The sequence below is a fragment of the Odocoileus virginianus genome, chromosome 28 (genome assembly GCF_023699985.2).
Source record: "Odocoileus virginianus isolate 20LAN1187 ecotype Illinois chromosome 28, Ovbor_1.2, whole genome shotgun sequence".
In the NCBI taxonomy this organism is placed as follows: domain Eukaryota; kingdom Metazoa; phylum Chordata; class Mammalia; order Artiodactyla; family Cervidae; genus Odocoileus; species Odocoileus virginianus.
Genome location: NC_069701.1, coordinates 9,088,045 through 9,111,244, shown reverse-complemented (window position 1 = coordinate 9,111,244; position 23,200 = coordinate 9,088,045). Strand labels below are relative to the sequence as shown.

At 36.4% G+C, this 23,200-nt stretch overlaps 1 protein-coding gene across 13 annotated transcripts in view; it reads right to left on the bottom strand.

The window, feature by feature from the left end:
• The window catches only part of DLG2 (discs large MAGUK scaffold protein 2), a 2,233,668-nt gene that overhangs the window by 1,575,226 nt on the left and 635,242 nt on the right, over window positions 1–23,200 (bottom strand). For 2 of the 13 annotated variants that reach the window (XM_070457194.1, XM_070457195.1), the window contains exon 1: window positions 3,197–3,527. The exons of the other annotated variants lie outside the window; for them this stretch is intronic. In XM_070457194.1, coding sequence (XP_070313295.1) covers window positions 3,197–3,238 — 42 coding nt within the window. In that variant the 5' untranslated portion in view covers window positions 3,239–3,527. Of the gene's footprint in view, window positions 1–3,196; window positions 3,528–23,200 lie in introns of those variants that run through there. 13 annotated transcript variants of the gene reach the window in all.

Below are 23,200 nucleotides of genomic sequence, written 5' to 3'. Positions count from 1 at the left end.
GCAGCTTTTGTACAACATAAGCAATTTGAGATGGAAGAAAAATTACTGTAATGATCATATTGTTCTTTTTGTGTGAGTAGACAGACTGAACTGCTCTAATCATATTCTTCTTTAAAAAAGTTAAAAGATAAACCCAAGTTAACATGATATGAACGTTTATTAAATTCAACACCTTTACACTAATAAGAAAACACAGAATATAAATAATACTCTCTCTCTAGAAGTTTCCATTTCCTTTCCTCCTGTAGAAAGTTCTCCTTCTAGAAATAGGTGGCAAATTAACACAATTTCTATGGAGTTAGATTGAGGTGATGAGTTCAGTCAGTCCTCACAACACTGGCTTTGGCTCCTATTTATTAGTCTTACCCTAGTAGTTTGTGTTCAGCCCTTGTAAGACCTCACACTCTATCCATTCCAACTACCTGCAACTCTCCAAAGGATCCCATGTTCTTGCCATTCTCTCTACCAGGCAGGCCTTCCCCACTGCGGGCTCGTTAGCAAAACTCCATTAGCTATCGAGATTCAACTCTTAGGTGACTTCAATCACAGTGAAAACTTTCTTGACAACTCCACGCAAAACTGGCCAGTGTGCTGTTTTGTCTTGTCACTACAGTGCCCTGCATAGATGTCCATTTCTGCTCCTGTAATATTTCAAGCCACTTATGTGCTTCCATGCCTGTGTCCTTTCCAAGACTTGAAACTTCTTGAGAGCAAAGACTGTTTTCATTGATCTTAGTTTCCCAGACTAACATCATAGTCTGGGAAATCATAATGCATAAATCATAATTGTTCTTCAAAATTTTTGGTAGATAAATGAATAAATGGTGAAACATGAGTCACATTCTAATACCTCTATGTATGTGCATTAATCCTTGATTTTAATGTCTTGATTGTTACATTAAAAACATACTATCTCAAAAAATTGTGTTTATTGTACTATGTCATAAGTTTCCAAATAATGAAACTATCATTCTAGAATAAAAGATTGTGACATCAGGGGCTTTTTCTGTGCAGAAAAGCATGAGCAAGAGCTTTTGCTATCCTTTGAATTTTAACCACCTGAAAGTTTTAGGTCACTGTAACACCAATCATGTCAAATCATGGCAACATGAGAAGTGACATGCTATAAAAGAAACTTTATCATAACCAAGAAAATAACTTATTCTGGGCACAATGGAAATAGAAGCAAATACTTTTAAAATGTAATATAAAACAAAAATTAAAAATTAAAATATCTTGGAAGACTTGGTAGAATATAGAAACCAAGTGAATTACAAACTCTTCTGTAAAACCTGCTATCTCAGAAGGAAAAGATAACTCTAATATAAAATTGCAAAGTACATAAGAAAGCACAAGCTCTAATTATTAACAGATATAAGAGTATTTAAAGTTGAAGATAAACTACTAAAGCACGGTTAAATATGTTGTATGTGGCAACGTATGTCATCTGAGTTTCCACTGAAGGTGTTATATCAGAGTACAGATTTGCAAAACTACTAAGAATTTATCATCCAAAAGTTATCTGAATAAAGATATTTTTGGTAAAATTCTTTTCATTATTTTGCTTATGAACTTAAATGAGAAAAATTTAAAACTAAGCCCACAAAGAACACTGATAATAGTTAATAGCAAAAAAAATAAAGGATTTCCCAAAATTCATATTAAAGGAACTTTGGACTCAGGTTTTCTTGCACTTCTGAAATACAACATCAACTATAAAAAAAAAAAAATCATCTCCTAATCTAACTTTTTCATGGAGATATATCTGAGAAGAATATGTTTCTTCTTTGAAAAAGTTGAGGAGGGAAAACATTTACAATTCATTGAGTTGACGAAACAATACATGTCAGACCAATAATTCTGAATAGGAGGTGGTGAAGGAGAAATCCAAGTTGATATTTGGGCACACTCTCTAGCTTTTTAAACATTTCTTTTCATACTTTCACCATATCCATCATAGGCATGGAAAAAATTGACTGTTGAAGTTAATCTTAAAAGTAGTAGAAAGTAAATTCTATAGAAGTCTGCAAAATGGTCCACAGAATGTTTCCAGGTTGTAGTTGTAAAAGAATTGGTCATCAAAACACAAATACTACCTGTTTGAAATTCAAATAGAAAACAAAAAGGCTTACAAAAGAGTGGGCAGCAGGGAGTTCTTTAATAAAACTTGTAAACACAGAAAATGAAACTTTAGTACCCAGACACATTCAAATACTCCTGCAGTAATATAAAAGGGGAAATATTTTAGGTTGACTCTTTTGGGAGATTTCTATTTTAGGTATTAAGTCTTCATTGCTTTTATAAATATATATTATATATATATATATATATATTTTTTTTTTTTTTTTCCCCCCCTTAAAGGCAATCACATTCCTTTTGGCCCTTCTTCAATAAGACATACAAGTTCAAAATGCTAACAGAGGCTATAATTCACTTAAATTATGCAACTGGAATTCCACAGCTGGCCTGTCTGGCTGGCTCAGTGAACACAGCGTCAGAAACCCTCTCCAGTAATAACAAAGTCCTTCCAGACAAGGGGTAAATCTCCCAAACTTAAGCTTAACTTTGGCTGCTCATTAGCTTCAGCAAGTGAATGTCAACAGGGCGACAACGTCAGGGCAGCGGTGTGCCCACACAGCCTAAGCCAGCAGCCCACTCAGCGCTGAGATTTTGTATGATCAATATCAGCAACTTCCAGTGATAATAATTTGTTTATACGAATGGAATGGTCAGGTATCCCACAGATCACATCCTAATGTCATTATAGCCACTGAATTTAATCCCCGGCTCTTAAACAATTAAGCTGCATGAAATCAGGCAGCTCACAGCACTTTGTAAAAGAAAGACTTTAAATCCTAATCTAAAAGCACGCTCTAGGGCTTTTTACCTTCTGATTTCTTGGTTCTGGCCTACTTCAATAATATTCATCTTTTCCTCCCCCCCCCTGCACCCCCCAAGTGTGAGCGTGAACCTGAATTGCAAACAGTTAAACCTGAAGGTCACTTCCCAGCAGCGTTCCAACATGCTCCCCCGGCGAGGCTGCACGGCCACAATAAAACAAAGCCCTTGCAACCACCTGTAATAATCTGCCTGTTCAGCCAGCAATCCGAAAGTCCTGAAGCTACACAAGGTAGACATTTTCTGCAGCTGATTTAACATTTATATTGTGCCCAGTTGCCGGCTCGGCGCCTCTTACCTTCACGTTAGTCCGGAGTGCACAGTAACATGCAAAGAACATTGCAGTAAATAAGGAGCATATGGACCGGTATTCAGCTTCTCAGCACAGCGCAAGCCCCACACACACGATCCTGGGCATGTGCTACTAAGGAGCATCCGTTCCCTCTGTCAGTTTGAAAATGCATTGATCTCTGTTTTCTCTGACTACAAAACGACATGTCTTGAAGGCACTGAGTGAGGGCTCGAAATCTCTTCATTGGCTATATATAGCATTGTGCCCAGTAATTTCAATTAGCCGAGAATTCAGCATCTGAAAGTTAAGACTTCAGTTGCTTTTCCTTCTAGCATTTTAAATCACTGGGTTTAAAAAAAAAAAAAAAAAAACGGGAGGTGGGGGGAATGAGCTCAGCCAGGAAGGAGGAGGGGGGAAAGGTGAAGAATTGAAATTTAACCAATGAGTTACTTATATTTCTGGAGAGCCCTGGTGCTATCCTATTAGATACTTTACAAGGGGATTGCATCAAGCAGACTGTGAACGAAGAGGAAACCCTTTTCCCTTTGGAGGTTTAATATGAGCTCTGCACTATATTCTAGACTCTTCTGATGCAGCGCCCTGTTTGGCAAATACTACCAATTACTGCAAACGCATCTCATCCTGCTTTCCTGTGTGGAATAGGACCGAGACCAAAGGATCCCTGTCTTCTAAAGTCCCCTAAAATGTAAGCTGGGTCCCCTTGGGGTGATCTGCAGTTCCACGGCTGAAAGTACCACCTTCTCTCACTTCCCTGTCCTGTAATATCTGTTACATCTTCCAGGGATATCTAAAGTTGAGAAGCTCACTAATAAAACAATGCATCCAATTTTCCCAAACTAACCTTTATTGATAGATGACAATCGATAATAGAAGATGGGATTGAAATGAAGAGAGAAGATTCCAGGGGAAAACATAACCACAGACTCAGTAGCTACTGCTGCTGAATATAATATGTTCAGCTGGTTCTGGAAGGGAGAGAGCGAGAGAGAAAAATAAAAGCTTCTGCCCCCACGAATCCATAAGGGGGTAAAAAAAAAAACTTAATTCAAAAGCATCGTCAGATTCTCCTGTCTGTTGTCATTCCTCTCAGACACCGGATGCTGCAAATTAACTCAATTTTTACTGAGTCAAAAGGACAAAGTACAATTTAAGGTTCTAAACTCTTATTTCCAGCCTTCGGAAGCCCTAATGCTCAGCTAGAATTCTAAAGCTATCTGGCTAAATGAAAGCAGAAATGAACAGTTCTCACTGCAGCAAAAATAGTAGGAGGAAAAAGAGTGGTTTGTCTTTGCCACAACGTTCTCCATCAGCTTACAGCAACAGGGAAGATCAGCATAACTCACTGGAAAAAGCTGCAGTGACTTTTAGGATTTTTCTTTAATGTGTTTTGCATAAGCCACCTCCCCTCTGGAGCCTGCAGCGGTGTTGAGGCAGTCAGAGCACTGGGCATTTCTCCTGAGCAGCTTCAGAAGGGAGCAAGGTATTTAAGGGAGAGAAATTAAAAGAAAAAGAAGAGCAGGGTTTTCTATTTCTCTCTTAATGACAAGCATTCAGAAAAGTGTCGTCAGTTCTGACTAAATAGCTATTTTGGGCTGTCATTGTTTGTGCCTTTTTTTAGGAAGGAAAAAGGCACTCTTGTCTTAAGCTAGAGATTACTTAGCATTATAAGAGAAGGCATCCACTTAATTTGATTTGCAGTTCTGTCGGTCATATGAGTCTAGGTAATTACAAATTTTAAACACTTGCAACACAATCAGTGATTTCCAGGACACTAGAAAATTGACAAGGATGCCCATCTCTCATCATTCCACAACTTGTATTAATGGCTTTAGATACAGAACCAAACATTTCAGTTGAATAACAGTTTCCTCTCCTGAGGTCATAGCAGGTCACATTTCCTGCAGCTATTCCCAATAAATGAATCCAAACATAGAAACTCAAGGCCATGGAAAACATACGAGAATTTTAAAATGACTTTCTCCTTTGGGGGTTCAGAGGATTTTTAAAAACCAAATTTTCAGTCTGTGAATAAGTACTGCTCTTGTTTTTCATTAGGAATAGTGGAAAAAAGCAACTGTATGTCTTTTTTATTATTATCTTAATACATTCTAAGGTTTTTGGATGGCCTAGGACAGACAGAGCAAAAAAGGTGAAAATGTTCTAAATCTCAGACAGTTCACAGGCAAGGGTTAAACAAAAATGAAGTTACAAGTGAAAAAGCACATGTAGGTTTCATTGACAAGTTAATCAGTGAGGACTTCAGATCTGACTTGAGATACAGTGGTAATATTTACATATTTCAAAGAAAGGCTCTTACACTTACAGACCTGCTTAAAACTTCCACAAATACTTATCCATCCCAAAGCATCCCCATATAGACATGTGCACTACCTGTAGATTTATTGCCTTATTTTCTTAAGTGTACTAGGATACCTGACTTGTTATTGCCCATTCAGACATGCAGGAAATGAGGCATTAACTACAATGACAATGTTCCACCTAAAAGTATTCCCTATTTGTAGTCAGAGCCTTCAACAGGAGCAATATTTGCTATTGTAAAAGGAAATTATAACTGGTTACATATTTTTAGAAACAATATAGGAAATCTAGGCTGTAGTACTCACAAGCAAATAGTTATAAAATATTACTTCCATGTCAGATTCTTTCTTTTACCACTTCTGAAATGAAGATTTATAAAATAGGAATAATATTTAACTCATAGTGTCATGGAAAAGATAAAAGATGAATCCTATCATCAAAATAGTCTAGATGGATCGAGGACTTAAGTATAAAAATTAAAACCATAAACATATTAGAAGAAAAACAGATTTGGTTTGGGTTTAGATTTTGTATCATATTGACTGCAGAATACTGAAGCCATATAAGAAAAGATAAACAAATGTTGAGTATATAAATATATAAAACTTCTGTTTGGCTAAATTATATGTAATGATAAATGACAAACTGGGAAATATTTGTAACACATTCAATGGAAATTATTTTTTAAATAAAAAGAATTTTTATAAATCACTAAGAAAAAATATAAAACTAAATGAAAAAAAAAAAGTAAAGAACATACAGTGGCAATTTACAAAAAGACCGAAGACACATTAAAAATCCTCCACCTCATTCATATTTAGGAAAAAGCATACACATTAGGAAAGGTTTTTAAATTTAACATACTGAGTACTAGTGAGAATGCATTAATTTGAGGAAACTTTTTGGAGGGAAATATATCAAATATTTTTAAATGCACATTACTATCACCTCACACCAGACAGAATAGCCATAACCAAAAAAATCCACAAACAGCTCATGCTGGAGAGGGTGCGAAGAAAACGGAAGCCTCCTACACTGCTGGTGGGAATATAAACTGATACAGCCACTATGGAAGACAGCATGCAGCATGAAGAGTACCTTAAAAACTAGGAATAAGACCACCATATGACCCAGCAATCCCACTTCTAGGTATACACCCTGAGGAAACCAAAACCAAAAAGACACATGTACGCCAAAGTTCACTGCAGCCTGATTTACAATAGCCAAGACAAGGACACACCCTGGATGTCCATCGACAGCTGAACGTATAAAGACGCTGTGGTACATTCATACAATAAAACACTACTCAGCCATGAAAAGGAACGCATTTGAGCCAGCTCTAAAGAGGTGGATGAACCTAGAGCCTATTATACAGAATGAAGTAAGTTAGAAAGAGAAAAACAAATATTGTATATTAACACACAAATATGGAATCTAGAGGGATGGTACTGATGAACCTATTCCCAGAGCAGCAGTGCAGACGCAGACATAGAGAAGAGACTTCTGCACAAGGGTGGGGGAGAAAAGGGAGAGGGAGAGATGAACGGAGAGAGTAGTATGGAGGCATATACACTAACATATGTAAATAGATAGCCAACATAGGTGTATATACACACACATATATATTATAAACATTCATTAGTGCAAGACTTAGTTGTAAGGTTTATCTTGATCACAGAATACTATGCATTATTAGAAAATATAAGGTATATGTACATATTTTTATACTGGAAGATGTCTCAGTTATAGTGTTAAATGTACAAATAAGGTTGCCAAAGAGAATGCATGCTATGAGCCTATTATCTGCGTGTATATTCATATACAATTGTGGTAGGTGTATAGGTGTGTGTGTGTAAAAGTTTGACAGTGATTATTGGAGACTGAGACTTGGCTTATGTGAGCAGTAAGATATTACCTTTCACTTTTCAATTTATACCCTTCCATTTTCTACAGACATCTCATACACAATGAGGTGAATATTCTCTCTCAGTAAATGAGGGAGATAAAAACAGGAAACATTAGGACATGCAAGGGGATTTGCCTACTCCTGTATTCATTAAGCAGAGGTCAGGGGACAATTATGATGTGAGAGATGGGAATCTACCAATTTCTGAGTTGATCTGAGTTCCCGAATGCCCCGTGTGGTGCAGACATCTCCGTGGAATGCATGTATTTCTAGTGCATGTAATATATTTGTCTTAAAGCATGACCAACTGCTTTATTTGGTTCTTAAAGTGACTATCAAGTGAATTTGACACGAAGCAAATTTTACTTTATGCAGGAAAATTTTACTTTATGCACTGAGTTCAGAAACTGCCCTCTTCATATATTTAGTTTGTATCTATTTCTCTCTCTCTTTTTTTTTTTCTGGCTTGCAATGAACATTGCTATAGATCGAATATTTGTATTCTTCCAAAATCCACATGTTGAAACCTACACTCCAAAATAGTGATATTGGGAGGTGAGACCTCCGAGAGTTGATTAGGTTTTCATGAATGGGATTAGTATATTTACAAAAGCAACCCCATAAAACTTCAGTGTCCCTTCCACTACAGGATACAGAGTATATCTGTGAGGATATAGGGAAAAGGCCATCTATGAGCCAGGAAGCTGACTCTCACCAGACACCAAACTGGACTTATAGACTCTAGAACTGTGAGAAATACATTTTTTGTTGTTAATAAGCCACCCAGTCTACAGCATTCTGCTACTATAGGCCAAATGGACTAAGACAAGCATGTAATACTTTTTAGAATATAACCTAGTTTTATAATTTTTTTAAAAACTATTAAGAAATATACAAGTATAATTTATTAACATGATAATAACAGAAACAATATCTACTGACATAGAAAAAATTATATCTCTGGACATTTTCCTTATTTACAAAATAAGAAGATTTGACTATCTAGTCCTTTCAGACAGAGTAAAATTGGTACTTTTGCTTGCTTTTTGTTTTATTTAGACAAGATAGATATGTATGTTTAAATGTTAAGAATCCACTAGGTTGTACTCCAAACCAATTAAGTAGGAATCTCTGGGGGTGGAACTAAGGCATCAATATTTTATCAAGCTCCTCAGGTGATTCCAGTGTGCAGCTAAGCCTGAGAATACTGATTCTGTAAAGGGACAGAGAGTAAATATTTTAGGCTTGCAGGCCATATAAGCATGGTTACAACTACTCAACTTTGGCGCTGTAGTGAGAAAACAGTGATAGATCTTACATAATGTGTCTCACTAAAACTTTATTAACATTAATGTTTAAATTTCATATGGGCTCCCCTAATAGCTCAGTTGGTAAAGAATCTGCCTGTGATGCAGGAGACCCCGGTTCAATCTCTGGGTTGGGAAGATCCCTGGAGAAGGGGAAAGCTACCCACTCCAGTATTCAGGCCTGGAGAATTCCATGGACTAAGTCCATGGAGTAACAAAGAGTCGGACACAACTGAGCAACTTTCACTTCACTTAAATTTCATATAATGTTCTCATGTCACAAAATATTATTCTTCTTTTGATTATTTTAAATCATTTAAAAAGGTAAAAACATTTCTTAGCTTGTGGTTTGCCAATCTCTGTTCTAGAGTTCTGAGCATGCATGTTCAGTCACTCAGTTGTGTTTGACCCATTGCAACCCTATGGACTGTAGCCCAACAGGCTCCACTGTCCATGGCATTTTTCAGGCGAGAATTCTGGAATGGGTTACCATTTTCTCCTCCAGGGGATCTTCCTGACTCAGGGGTCAAACCCACATCTCTTGCATTTTCCTTCACTGGCAGGATTCTTTACCACTGAGCTACCTGGGAAGTCCTGTACAGTCTTGGGCAGAGGGTCTTAAAGTGTGGTTTTGGGAATAGCATCAGTCTAAGATGGGATTTGTTAGCACTTAAAATTCTCACATCATACATCAGGTCTATCAAATCAGAAACAAGGAATATGGCTCAGGAATCTGTGTCAACAAGCCTTCCAGGTGATTTTCGTATGAGCTCGGGTTTGAGAGCCATTATTCTGAAAAGAGGAAGAGAGGAAAATGGATACCTAAGGCTCACAGAAAAATAGAAAGGGGTAGATTCCAGTGTATAGGTAGAGGAATCAGCCTTAGAGGGGAGAGACTATAGATAACAAAGAGAAAATGACTATAGGTGCAAGTGAGAAAATTCTAGAGTAGAGGCTCAAGACTCCAAGATGAATGCCAGTTGAGTAAGAAGTCCCTACAACACCTCAGAACTTAGAATTCTTTCCCCTTTAGAAACTAACAGGCCTTGGAGTAAAAACAAACAAACAAACCAAAAACAAAAAAACCCTCACCATTAAGTTCCTTTCTGCCACTTACTAGCTGTGTGACCTTGGGCAAGTACATGACCTCTCTCTGTCAGAGTATTCCTCTGGATAATAAAAATAACAAGCCTACTTTACAGGGATGCTAGAAGGACTAAATAAGGTATCCAAATTGCTTAGTCTAGTACCAGGTATATAGTAATTTATCAGTTGTAGATTTTAAAGTAAAGAAGACAAATGATAGAGGTAAGGAGCGAAAAATAAAAAATAAAAGATGTTAATATTTCTCTTGACTAATCTCTACCTAGAAAATTTCCTGCAGGGGTTTGTAAACCTTCTAGGATTTTCCTGGGACTTCCAATCGGCCCAAAAGGGGATTCTCAGGAAGTTTGCTTATCTCATTGCAACCTTGAATTAATTTCGTATCACTGGAATTTCTTGAAGCTTTCTTGGAGCTTTTCTGAGAAAATAATAACCGATTCACAAAATTACAAAGCACAATAAACTTCTTAGGATTTTCCATACAAGTGTCCATAAAGGCAGAGGAGAATTCATTTATTATCCTTGGAGGTATACAAACAAACTAGAATGTCTCTCATAGTTCAGTTATCTTAAAAACCTATATAGATGTTAAATTCAACAGTATCTTTGTATTTATTATAAAGTAATGTTTTGTATTAGTTATTGACCAGTAGATTTAATAAGCCAAGAAGTCTGTGCAATGTTTATTCCATGACTATGACAACCCTCTGACATAGATGCTACTGTATATGCTTAGGGGCACTCTTTTGCTTCATTTCAGAAAGTAGAAATAAATTCCATTTGATTCTTGATTCTGACTTAAGCCCTGAAGATATTGGCATTACTTCTTGCATCCAGTGAGAAAAACTAGCAGTGATTAAATGAATTGTTTAAACAGAAGCTAGAGGTAGAACTCCAATACTAGGTCCTCCAATTCCAAAGGCCAGAGCAAATTTCTCAAGATCACAGTGCCTGCATAGTGAGTCTTAATCATTTCAGAAATAACACTTCAATTATATACAAACACCTTAATGTCTCAATTACTATCTTGATAGAAAATAAGCAATATAACCTATATTTACAGAGGTTTTAAATATTCAACATAATGCAATAGAAAGAAGAAATAAGTAAAAGAGTGGAAATGTTTAAACAGTATATTTCAATGGAAATGCTCAGGGAAAACTCCATCAACAGTACAGTCAAATGGTCATGTAGTCGCACCCACACATTTAGACAAACATGGATATACTGAATTGGTTCCTCAAACATCTGAAGCAACATTGCTATTAGTGACATAATATTCTGGACTGTTGAAAACTCTTGGTAAACTTCTTAGCAAAACAATGTCAATGATAGTTGAGCAGTTGCTTCTTTATCATGGCTACTGTGAATAATGCTGCAATGAACACGGGAGCACAGACATCTATTCAAAATATTGATTTCATTTCTTTTGAATATACACCCAGAAATGAAATTGCTGGATCACACAATAGATGCATTTTTAATCTTTTAAGGAACCTCCATACTGTTTTCCACAATAGCTGCACCAATTCACAATCTCATCAACAGTGTATAAGGCTTCGCTTTTCTCCACATTCTCACCAAAAAAGGTTATCTTTTGACTTTTTTATAATAACTGCCATGATAGGTTTGAGGTAGTTATTTCAACGTGGTTTTGATTTGCATTTCCCTAATGATCAGTGAAGTAGGACACCTGTTTCATATATCATTGGCTATTTGTAAGTCTTCTTTGGGAAAAATCTATTTTAGGCCCCTTGCTCATTTTAATTGGATTATTTATCTTTTTATTGAGTAATATGAGTTTTTTCATGTATTGTGGATACTAGCTTCTTATCAGATGTAGTTTGCAAATATTTTCTCTGCTTTCAAGGGTTGACTTTTGTTTTGTTCATTTTTCCTTTGTTGTGCAAAAGCTCTTTAGCTTGATGCAGTCCCATGTGTTTATTTTTGCTTCTGTTGCATGTGCTTTTAGTGCCATATCCAAAATATCATCACCGAGATCAAAGTCAAAGACTTTTTCCATGATATTTTCCTTTAGGAGGTTTATAATATCAGGTCTTATATTCAAATATCTAATCGAGTTTGATTTGACTTTGATATATGGTGTAATATAAGGGTTTATCTTATTCTTTTGCATTTAGATATACTGTTTTCCAACATCATTTATTGAATAGACTCCACTGTGTTTTTAGTGTCTTCTTAAAAATTAGTTGGGCATATATGTGAGGGATTTATTTCTGGTCTTTCTATCATGTTCCATTGATCTCTTTGTCTGCTTTTAGGTTTCTGCAGTATGTGAACTGAGAACATCCAGATGTATAAGATAGGTTGTGAAGGGGCAGATGAATCAGAAATAAAATTGCCAACATTAGTTGGATCATGGATAAAACAAGAGAGTTTCAGAAAAACATCTACTTCTGCTTCATTGACTATGCTAAAGCCTGTAACTGTGTGAATTACAACAAACTGCGGAAAATTTTTAAGGAGATAGGAGTACCTGGCCACCTTACCTGTCTCCTGAGAAACCTATATGCTGATGAAGAAGCAAAATTAGAACTGGACATGGAACAATGGACTGGTTCAAAACTGGAAAAATAGCATGACAAGGCTGTCTACTGTCACCTGGCTTATTTAATTCATATGCAGAATATACGATGTGAAATGCTGGGCTGGATGAATCACAAGCTGGAATCAAGACTGCCAAGAGAAATATCAACAACCTCTTTGCAATCCCATGGTCTGCAGCCCACCAAACTTCTCTCTCCATAGAATTCTCCAGGCAAGAATACTGGAATGGGTTGCCATTTTCTTCTCCAGAGGATTTTCCCAACCGAAGGATCAGACTCAGGTCACATGAATTGCAGGCATATCTTTCCATCTATTTCTGCCTTATTCTATTTCTTTCATCTAAGTTTTATAGTTTTCAGTGTAGAGATCAGTCACTCCTTGATTAAATTTATTCCTGAGCATTTTATAGTGTTTGATGCTATTGTAAATAGAATTGATTTTGAAATTTTTTCAGGTATTTTTTTATTAGTGTAGAAAAATGCTACTGATTTCTCTATGGTGATTTTGTATCCTGCAACTTTACTGACTTCATTAATTAGACCTAACAGTTTTTGGTGTGGTCTTTTAAGTTTTTCTATATAGAAGATCATTTTATCTGCAGAGAGAGGAAATTTTACCACTTCCTTTCTGATTTGAATATCTTTTCTTTTTCTTACACAATTGCTTGGGCTAAGACTTCCAGTACCATGTTGATCAGAAGTGGCAAGAGTAGGAAACCTTGTCTTGCACCTAATTTTAGAGGAGATCCTTTTCAGCTTTCTGTCATTGAGTGTCACTTGTGGGGTTGTCCTATATGGCTCTTATTATGTTGAGTTACATTCCCTCTATTTCTAATTAGTTGAGAGTTTTTGTCCTGACAAGATATTGAATTTTGTCAATTGCTTTTTATGTATACATTGCCATGATCATAAGGTTTTCTTTTCATTCTATTAGTGTGATGAATCACATTTATTGATTTGTATATGCTGAGACATCCTTGTGCCCTGAGGATAAGTCCAATTTGATCATGGTATATAACATTGTGCTGTATTTTGTGAGGATTCTTGCATCTATATTCATTAAGAATATCAGCCTATAACTTTCTTTCCTTATAGTGTTCTTGTCTGGCTTTGATGTCAGGGTAATACTGGCCTTGTAATAACAGTTTGGAGTCTTCTTAAATTTTTGGAAGAGTTGAGATGACTTGCTCTTAATTCTTCTTTAAACATTAATATCATTCACCAGTGATTGTTACTGAACTTTATCTGTTGGGAGATTTCTGATTACTGTTTCAATTTCCTTGACTTGTTATTAGTCTGTTCAGATTTTCTATTTCTTTATGATTCAATCACAGTAGGTTGTGTTTTCTTTCTATTTCCCCCTTTAGATCTTAACATTTACTTTAATATTTACTTTATATATTTACATGGCCCAATGTTAGGAGCATATATATTGACAGTTATTACATCCTCTTGATGAATTCATACCCTTATCATTATAAAATAATGTTGTTTGTCTCTTATTATAGTTTTTGACTTAAAGTCTATTTTATGTGATATAGTAGAGATATTCTTGCTGTTCTGTGTTTCAATTTTCATGGAATATTTTTATCCATATCTTCACTTTCAGCCTATGTGAATAAAACTAATGTGAGTCTCTTGTAGGCAGCAGGTTGGGTCTTTTTTTTCTGTTTGTCTATTCAATCACCTTATGTCTTTTGAGTCAAGAATTTAATTCATTTATCCTTAAAGTAATTGCTAATAGATGAGGCCTTACTATTGCCATTTTGTTCATTGTTTTCTGGTTGCTCTGTAATTTTTATTCCTTTCTTGTTCTCTTCCCTTGTGATTTGGTGAAGCGGTATAGTTCCTTTCTCTTTCTCTTTTGTGTATCTAGAATAGATTTTTTATTTTGGTTACCAGGCTATTTTTTGTCTCCTGTGCTGTGTGGCTTCCAGGATCTCAGGTCCTAAATAAAGAAATGAACCTGGGCCCCAACAGTGAAAGTGCTGAGTTCTAACCAGTGGACTACCATGGAATTCCTATAACAGGCTATTTTAAACTGATAGCAATTTATTTTTTATTTAATAAAAAAACTCTACCTGTTTATCTCCTCACCCATTTTATGTTTTTGAATACTGCAATTTATACATATTTTTATATTGGGTATCCATTTACAAATTATTGTAGCTATAGATATTTTAAAACTTTATCTTTTAACTTTTATTCTTGAGCTAAAAGTGATTTATATATCCCTATGGCAGCATTAGAATCTTCTGACCTAGACTATATCTGTCTTTGGCTTAGTGAATTTACTTTCATATAGTTTCATATCACTAATTAGCATCTTTTTATTTCAGATTAAATAATCATTTAGCATTTTTTGTAAGTCTAATGGTGATGAACTCCTTCAACTTTTGTTTGTCTGAGAAAGTATCTTAAGAATAGCTTTGCTGGCTAAAATATTCTTGGCTGGCTATTTTTTCTATCAGTACATTGATTTTATCATCCCATTCTCTCCTAGCATGAAAACTGCCCGCTGAAAAATCTTCTAAGTTTATGGAGCTTTTACTAGCTGAGTCCCTTTTATTAGCTGAGCTTCTTAGCTCATGCTGCTTTCAAACATTTTTCTGTCTTTAATTTTTGACAGTGGATTATATGTGTTTTGGTGAAGATTTCTTTCAGTTGAACCTTTTGGAGACTTTTGAATTTCATATACCTATTGAATGTCCTATTGTTCCCAAGATTTGGAAGTCTTCAGCCATTAATTCTTTAAATAAGTTTTCTGTCACTTTCTTTCTCTTTGCCTGCTATTCTTATAATGTGTATGTTGGTTCTCTTCCTAGTATCCTATAAGTTGACGGCTGCCCTCAACCTCTTTTCCCCTCCTGCTGGAGTGTGACTTTCCCTACATGAGGTCGCTGCCGCCAAGTGCAAGCTGTATCCTAACCCTCCCCCTCTTTCAGAAGCACCAGAAATCACTCTTCTCTGTTAAGTTCTACACCCTTCTACTTTCTCATGAAAATTTAAATACATTTAAGCATCTCCCATACTTAAAAAATTTAAAGAAAAACTTCTTCCACTATTCATAACTCCATATCAAGCTACTGTCTTGTCTCATTCCTTTGCAAACAACCTATTTAGGAAAGCCAGCACCTCACTTTGTGTCCATTTCCTTTTTTTCCACAGCAGCTCTGACTCTCTAATACATGGGCTTATGCTCTCACCATTCCATGAAAACAGACACCATAACCAATACATCACTCATCCAATATCACTTCTCTAACTCACCCTACCAGACTTCTTGCCTGATTCCAAACAGCTGAGCTCTCTCTCCTCTTGAAACACCCTGAACTTTTGGCTTATGTCCTCACTTTGTCTTCTCACTTCAAATTTTCAGTCTCTTTACTGGTTCTTCCCTTTTGTATCATACTTTTATAAGCCTGATTCAGATCTAGGTCCTCCTGATTTTTCTAGGTTTTCTTTTTCATCTCCATTGCATTTATTACCACTCCTATAACAATGGCTTCCAAATATTTTTCTAATGCACATCTCTTCTCTGAGCTCCAGGTCTCCTTATCCAACTGAATGTTGAGTAGCTGAATGTCACTGATACTTTGAACTCACTACGTCACAACTGAACTTTGAATTTCTGCTTAGAACTCCATCCTCTTTTACTTTTTCTGTTTTACTATCGAATAATACTTTCATCCACCCAGTTTCATAACTCAGAAATCCAGCAGTCATCCTTGACAATCTCTTTTTTATCCTTTCAACAGCCAACAAATTTTAAAATACTACTAATTCTCTTAAATACTTCTAGAACCTATATTGCTTTCTTCAGCTCCATAGTAATAATCTAAATTCTTATACTGGTTACTTCAGGAGCCTCTTAAATGTTTCCCTCACATACATTCTTAGCCTCTCTAATCCACTTTTGGTGCAGAACCCTGAAAGTGAACTTTTTCTAAACATAAATCTGAATCACACCACTCTCTATCTTATACAAGCTTTGCTGGCTTCCCAGTGGTGTTTAAATGAAGTTCCAAATAATTAACAGAATCTTCAGGGTCCTGTATGGTATGAGCGTTATCTGATTTAGAGCCAGTTTTCACTTCATACTCCATGTTCTAGTCACAATGTTTCAACTCATTTCAGTTCCAAGAAAATGGCATACCTCTCTCACGGCTCCTTTTCCATATGTTTAGAATAACAGATCTCAACCAGGGATGATTTTTGCCTCTACGCCATTTGGTTATTATAATGGGGGGGGGGTGGCCATTATTGCTATCTAATTGGTAGACGTAAGCAATGCTGCTCAACCCCCACACAATGCTAAAAGTCCTGGTGTGGAAGGCTTTCCCTTCTACTTGTATCAACATGAACCGAAGTCTCGCTAAAACAAAAACGTACTTACCTATCCTCTCTCAGCTTAGATGGCCTATAGTCAGAGCAACCCTTCCCTAACTTTTATCACCTTGCTATATATGTTTACCCCATTATCTTTACTTTCGCAGTCTTACAGTAATTTAGAACCAGCTCCTTATTCAGTTAAAGTTTGCTTTCCTTGTCAGGTTTTAATTTCTATGAAGCTAGGAACCATGTTCAACACAGTATCCTTGTCACCTAGCTAGACACTCCCAATAATTACTAACAAGAAAACAAGTGGGTCAATAAAGCTATTGTATAAAGACTATTCAGCTTAGAACCCTATATAAGAGTTCCTGGCATTACTTCCATTAATTAGATATGTCCCTGAACAGTTCCCTTTATCTGTAACTTGGCCTCATTTTAAAATGTGTAAAACAGTGATAGTAATTCTGACTACAAAGATTTTTAAAAGGATTAAGTATTTTGATAAATTGCATCACTTTTAGACATTATAGGTTAAACTAGAAATTGGTAGAAGTCCATGAGAGCAAATGTGAGAGATAAATGGAATTACCAGCTCGTGGAATTTAGTTGTAGATTGGTAGGCAGATTGGCTTCACTAGAATAGGTTAGAGACAGGAATTTTGTTTCATTAATGAAGAGACTTAACATTTACTTGGTAGAACAACAGAGACAAAAAAGCAACAGAAAACAAAAGTGAGGCTAGAATACTAAAAAAAAAAAAAAAATCAATATTATTATGGCATACTAGAAATATAAGACTAGTTTCAAAATGTAGTGAAAGACTGATAATAGATCAATCTCTTTAGTGTCTCATGTTCCTAGAAACTGAAAAACTGAGAGGTAGCAGGGGCCTTGGAAAGTACTTGACAGAATCCCTTCATTTTATAGATGAGAAAACTCTGCCTAGACAAAGCAAATTAGTTTCCCAAAGTCATAAAACAACTATAGTCCAGTCTCCAGAGTGTCAATTCTGTGCTCAGTTCCAAGAAAAGGCAGCACCAAAAAGCCTGTTTCTCCTCATAACTATATGAAGCATCATCACTATTTTACACCAACAGTTACTGAGGCTCAGAAAAATTAACTACCCTATACAAAGTTACAGATCAAAAGCTTATCTAACTCAAAAACTCATAACCTTCTTATAAACAGTGATATTGCCTTATTCTGCTATTGTCTCTGCAGTATCTAGTACAAGGTTCCTAGACAGCCAACAATGATCAGTCAAATATTTACTATTATTTATTATTCTTGATAAATATTATATAGACAGATTTTATTGATATAGAACACTGAGAACTATAGCAGAGAAAATAATTAAGTCAAAAATTACCATTGTATTGCATTCCAGTACCAAATATACCTCACAAAATCAAGAGTTTTTCCTTGATTATTGATCACTAGCTGCCACTAATAAATTAAACTGTTTAGACTTTGAAAATTTTACACTTCACACCAAAGATACAAATTCAGCCAACAGACCCCTATGGACAACATTTCATCTTGTAAAGACATAAAGATTTACTTAAAGTACTAATTAATTAGACTTTTACACTAGAATACTATCAGAATTAAAGTTCATAAATGTGTTAAGTTTTCTTCACCTGGCAAAATGCACATGGGAGAGTTCAAAGACTGTCACATCCACAGCTGTTACCTCATTCTCAAAACCACCAACCATCCTTCCTAATCTGGGCCAGGGGTGTTTAAGTGTGAGTAGACTAAGTAGAAATAAGAGTAACAAGGTCGTCAGGGGCAGTATTTCATTTTCTGGAAGAAAATCTGGCTAATGAGCAGTTTATCTAAAGTCAAGCCCTTTGTAAGTGCATTTTTGCACCTCTCAAAGTAACCCCCCAAATAAAATTAAACATATTCAAGATTATTGTTGCATGAAAGGTTTGTAGAAAAACAGGCTAAAATTTCCCTTAAGTGTTCAAAGGGAGATAAGTTAGAATGACTCATAAGATATAAAATAATATAGTTATCTACAAGTGATGCAAATTTAATAAATAATTATTAAAAACACAAAGTTACATTAGAAGTGATCCTAGACAACTTTGATAAAGTGTCCTTAGAACTCTTCAAAGATATGAAAATAAGTAAGCAATTCAATATGAGACTGGATATACAACCGGACAATGACCAGACCAAATATGGCAACAGATCTCACAATCTCTGCATCAACTGGCCCAAAACGGCCAGGACTTTGTTAATGACCAAAAGCTTCCCTGAATTTTGCCCCTGCTTCCAACTTGGACCAGTGAAAGCCTAAGATTCACTGTAATCACATAGAATAGCCTGCATCTCTAGCTTCCCCATGCCAACAATCTACCACTGGAGCAGATCTGAACCCATACTTTTTCCTAATATTAAAAAATCCTTTGGAGTTTCTGCTAAATAAACCCAAATGATAGTGACTGACTCTCTTACTATACAGTAAGCTCTAAATAAATAGCCTCTGCTTATTCTCGTTTGGCCAGCCTTGTTTATAGCCATACCATCCTAAACACACCAGTCTCATCTGGGCTGCCTTTATTTTCACAAACATTTGCAGAAAGTGGGGGTTGGTTTTATGTAAGATGATCACTTGGTCCAATTTACCAGGGTTAGCATGGTTTTGTCCTCCTTGCCCCAGTGTAATGAATAGCACCTCTTTTCATCCTAGGGGCTTTCCAGGTGGCACGGTATAAAGAATTTGCCTCCAAGCAGGAGACACAAGAGATGTGGGTTAGAACCCTGGGTCAGGAAGATCTCCTGGAGTAGGAAACAGCAACCCATTCCAGTATTCTTGCCTGGAAAATTCCATGGACAGAGGAGCCTGGTGGGCTACAGTCCAGGGGGTCGCAAAAGTCGGACACAAATGAGCATGCATGCACAATTTTTATTCTCAAAAAAAATCCTGATTTGAATAAATTTTCTGGGTACCCTGGATCTAAGCAAACTGTTCACTAGACAAAGGTGTTAACAAGCAAATGGTGTTAGGTAACTTGACCTAGAACAATGGCAGGTTGACGATGAAAAAGTAGAGAGGCCATTAGAAAATTTAGTCTGTTCTAAAATCAACTATCAAGTTCAAGGGAGAGGAGTTTCCTCTCTACTGCATCCAGTTTTCTTTGATGAGATTTCCAGCTTTAGTAAAAGGAAGACAGGATTTTAAGAGGTGTCCTCTTTTCCCCTCGAGGCATTCCTGCCACCCCTGCAGGATGATGCAAGTGTTGCCATGGCAAATACTTCTCCCACGCTGCTGGAAGACCTTCCCATTGCAGACTAACTTCTGTTCTGTTCTGTTTACATTTTCCTCTCTCTCTCTCTCTCTCTCTCTCTCTCTCTCTCTCTCTCTCTCGCATAGTAAGTCACTCTGAGTCGAGATTTCATATAACTTTCTCTTCAGTGTCTTTTCTTTGAAAGCATTTGCTACCTGCCTGCTTTTCTGTAACCTAATGCATTATGTCCAGAGATGAACCCTGATGCAGAAAAAATGTGGCAGACAGGAGACAAGACCAAAGAAAGCAAGGACTGGAGGCAGTCAATTGAAAATGAGGTTTTTTCAATTTGCTGGTCTCAAATGTTCTGTTTTCCAATGAAAAGAGAAACACCACCTGCCTAGCTTATATAACGGCCTGCCAGGTGGCGCTAGTGGTAAAGAATATCCCTGCCAAGGCAGGAGATGTGGGTTCAATCTCTGGGTTGGGAAGATCCCCTGGAGAAAGGCATGGCAACCCACTCCAATATTCTTGCCTAGAGAATCACATGGACAGGGGAGCCTGGCAAGCTACAGTCCATGGAGCCACAAAGAGTAAGGCATGACTGAAGCGACTCAGCACGCACACCTAGCTTATATAAATACATGGCTTCCCCCTAAAAGTAGCATTTTCGGGGTAGAATAATATAAACTCAGGGGTTTTGAAGTCAGAAATACCTCAGCTTAAATCTGCAAGGTCCAACATGGTGAAGATAATTTGTCTTTTGCCCACTACTATAAACTAAGCCTGGAACTTGGCAGGTGCAGAATATCTATATCTCTATATCTATCTATATTTATATCTATATCTTTCAATCTATCTATATTTGTTTCCTGAACATCTGATTAACTTGGAAACCACCAGTGACAAGTTATAGGACCTTGGTAGGGTATATAATTTCTCTGAGCCTAAATGTCTTCATGTATAAAATGAAACAAATAAACCCACTTCATAGGATTGCTCTACAATTTAAATGAAATAAGGTATGAAAAATACCTAGCAGATGCACCTGATATGGAGTATATGTATTTGCTAAATTGTCACTGCTATTGTTATTTTTTCTGCTGCTGCTACTCAAGGGGTCAGGTAAAGAAGGGTCATACTGAATAGACCTTTTAGGAAATGTTTCCAACAATGTATTCTGATTATTTATATGTGGATGACTCTCAAATAGACTACAACATGCTTAACTGTCACTCATATTTATGTATTTTTAAAGTTCAGAGCCTCTGCACTGTGCTAAGAATATTCTTCATCTTTGCTAGATTTCATACTGCTTTTTCAGTGTTCTAAGAACTCCTAATTATGAGAGGATTAATAAAAAAAAATCTTTTGGCTGTCTGTGGGTGTTGCCTGATTTGAAACCCTAGTCAGAGCAAATATGGCTATTTCAGTCTCCTTACGAGAAAAGTAAAACAAGGATCTTTTGAAAATAGATAAAACACAGATCTGTTCTTCCTAACTTATGCAGTGACAAAAATCATGAATGATAAATAGACTTACTGAAAGAGGAAGGCTAACTTAATATATTCAGGCACATAGGTAGCTATAAACCCGTAGGCAGTCATTGACAAAGATTACTGAGCACCTAGTCAGTGCTCCCTGTGCCAGACACCGCAGTCAGCGTGGAGGACACAGGCTGGGCAAAACGGACGTCCTCTTTCCTTTGTGGAGTCAGCCCATTTCTCTGTTCTTGCTCCCTTACCTGCACCCATTAGCACAGACACACACACACACACACACACACACACACCCTCCTGTGAGCCCATATGCCTCTGTGTGTGTGTGTGTGTGTGTACTTTTAAATATGCCCCCAAAGGCAGGCCTATAAAACGTGAATTCTCAGGAAAGTTTGGGGGTGGGAGACAAACTGTATGTTACTGAAAGAAAAGGTTGCACTGAGTAACATTGGGGCCATTCCCTCATGATGTGTTTCTTACTGTAGATCTATCTTTATTTTGCCTTGTTCCAAATAGTTTAAGGTCCTCTCTGCCAGATGACTATGCTCACTCCATTTCTGTCCGGGTGGAGGGGGTGGGGATGGGGCCTGAAGACTGCCTGGTCATGAACACAGCTTACTGGTCAGCTTCTCTCTTCCAGAAGTACCTTCGTATTAAAACTTAAAAACACAATCAGGAAATAATTGACACTTGACAAACTGCGCTTCTATTCACACTGCAAGTCCCCATTACCACTTACAAGGTATCACTATATGCCAGGAACCATACAGAGAGGTTTTAAAGCATTATCTCTAATTCTTATGACAACCTTACATGGTAAGAATTATCTCCACTTTAAATATAAGAAATGGAGTTTGCATGATCTCAAACTCATGATACATAGCATTAAAAGTTTGAACTTCACCAATTCAGATCACATGTTTACTTTCAAGCTCATAGTGCTTTTGTGAGGAATAAATGAAATACTAAACAGTTAGTGTAAGTTTGTAAGCAAGGAAATTTCTAATTATTAAGACTGGAGCATAAACAGAAATAAAATGTTTGACTTGCTTGTTATTCTTTCCTGCTATGAATGCTGATCAGTATTCAATTTTTAGCTATGCATAGGTCCTCATGTATTAAAGTATGTATTTGAAAGGTTTGTTTACTCTATTTTTATAATTGTGTGTAATTCTTTTCATTTTAAGCATATCAAAGACTTAACAAAGGACACACAAAAATATATGTGACTCATTTTTAAAAATGCATAAATATAGGTATGTCATTCTGAAATAACAGGGGTACTACATTAATATATAAAGAAATCCACTTTCTTTCTTCCTGAACTTAAAACTTGATGAGTTAAACACTACTACTCTGTCTCTTGAAAATGCCTGACTTGAGCTTTACTTATTGGGAAGCCAATCACTGAAGTTAATAATTTAGGAAACTGAATAATTATAAATTTCCTCTCAAGTATTCCTCACCCATAGGTGGTAACCTTAAAAAGCTTTTAATGTGTCTTTTTGGAATAAACAATTTAACAATTAAATGCTTTTACTTTTCTCTCAGGGTAGCAGTCCAATTATGTTTACTTCTTCCCCAATGTACTTTTTATCAGCCATTAAGTATCTAGAAGAATCTAAGAGGTAAAGTGCATCACTATCTCTAAAGGGTTTACTTGCATGACCTTTTTTGTGGTTTTTAAGAATAAATCTAGAACATCATCCAATT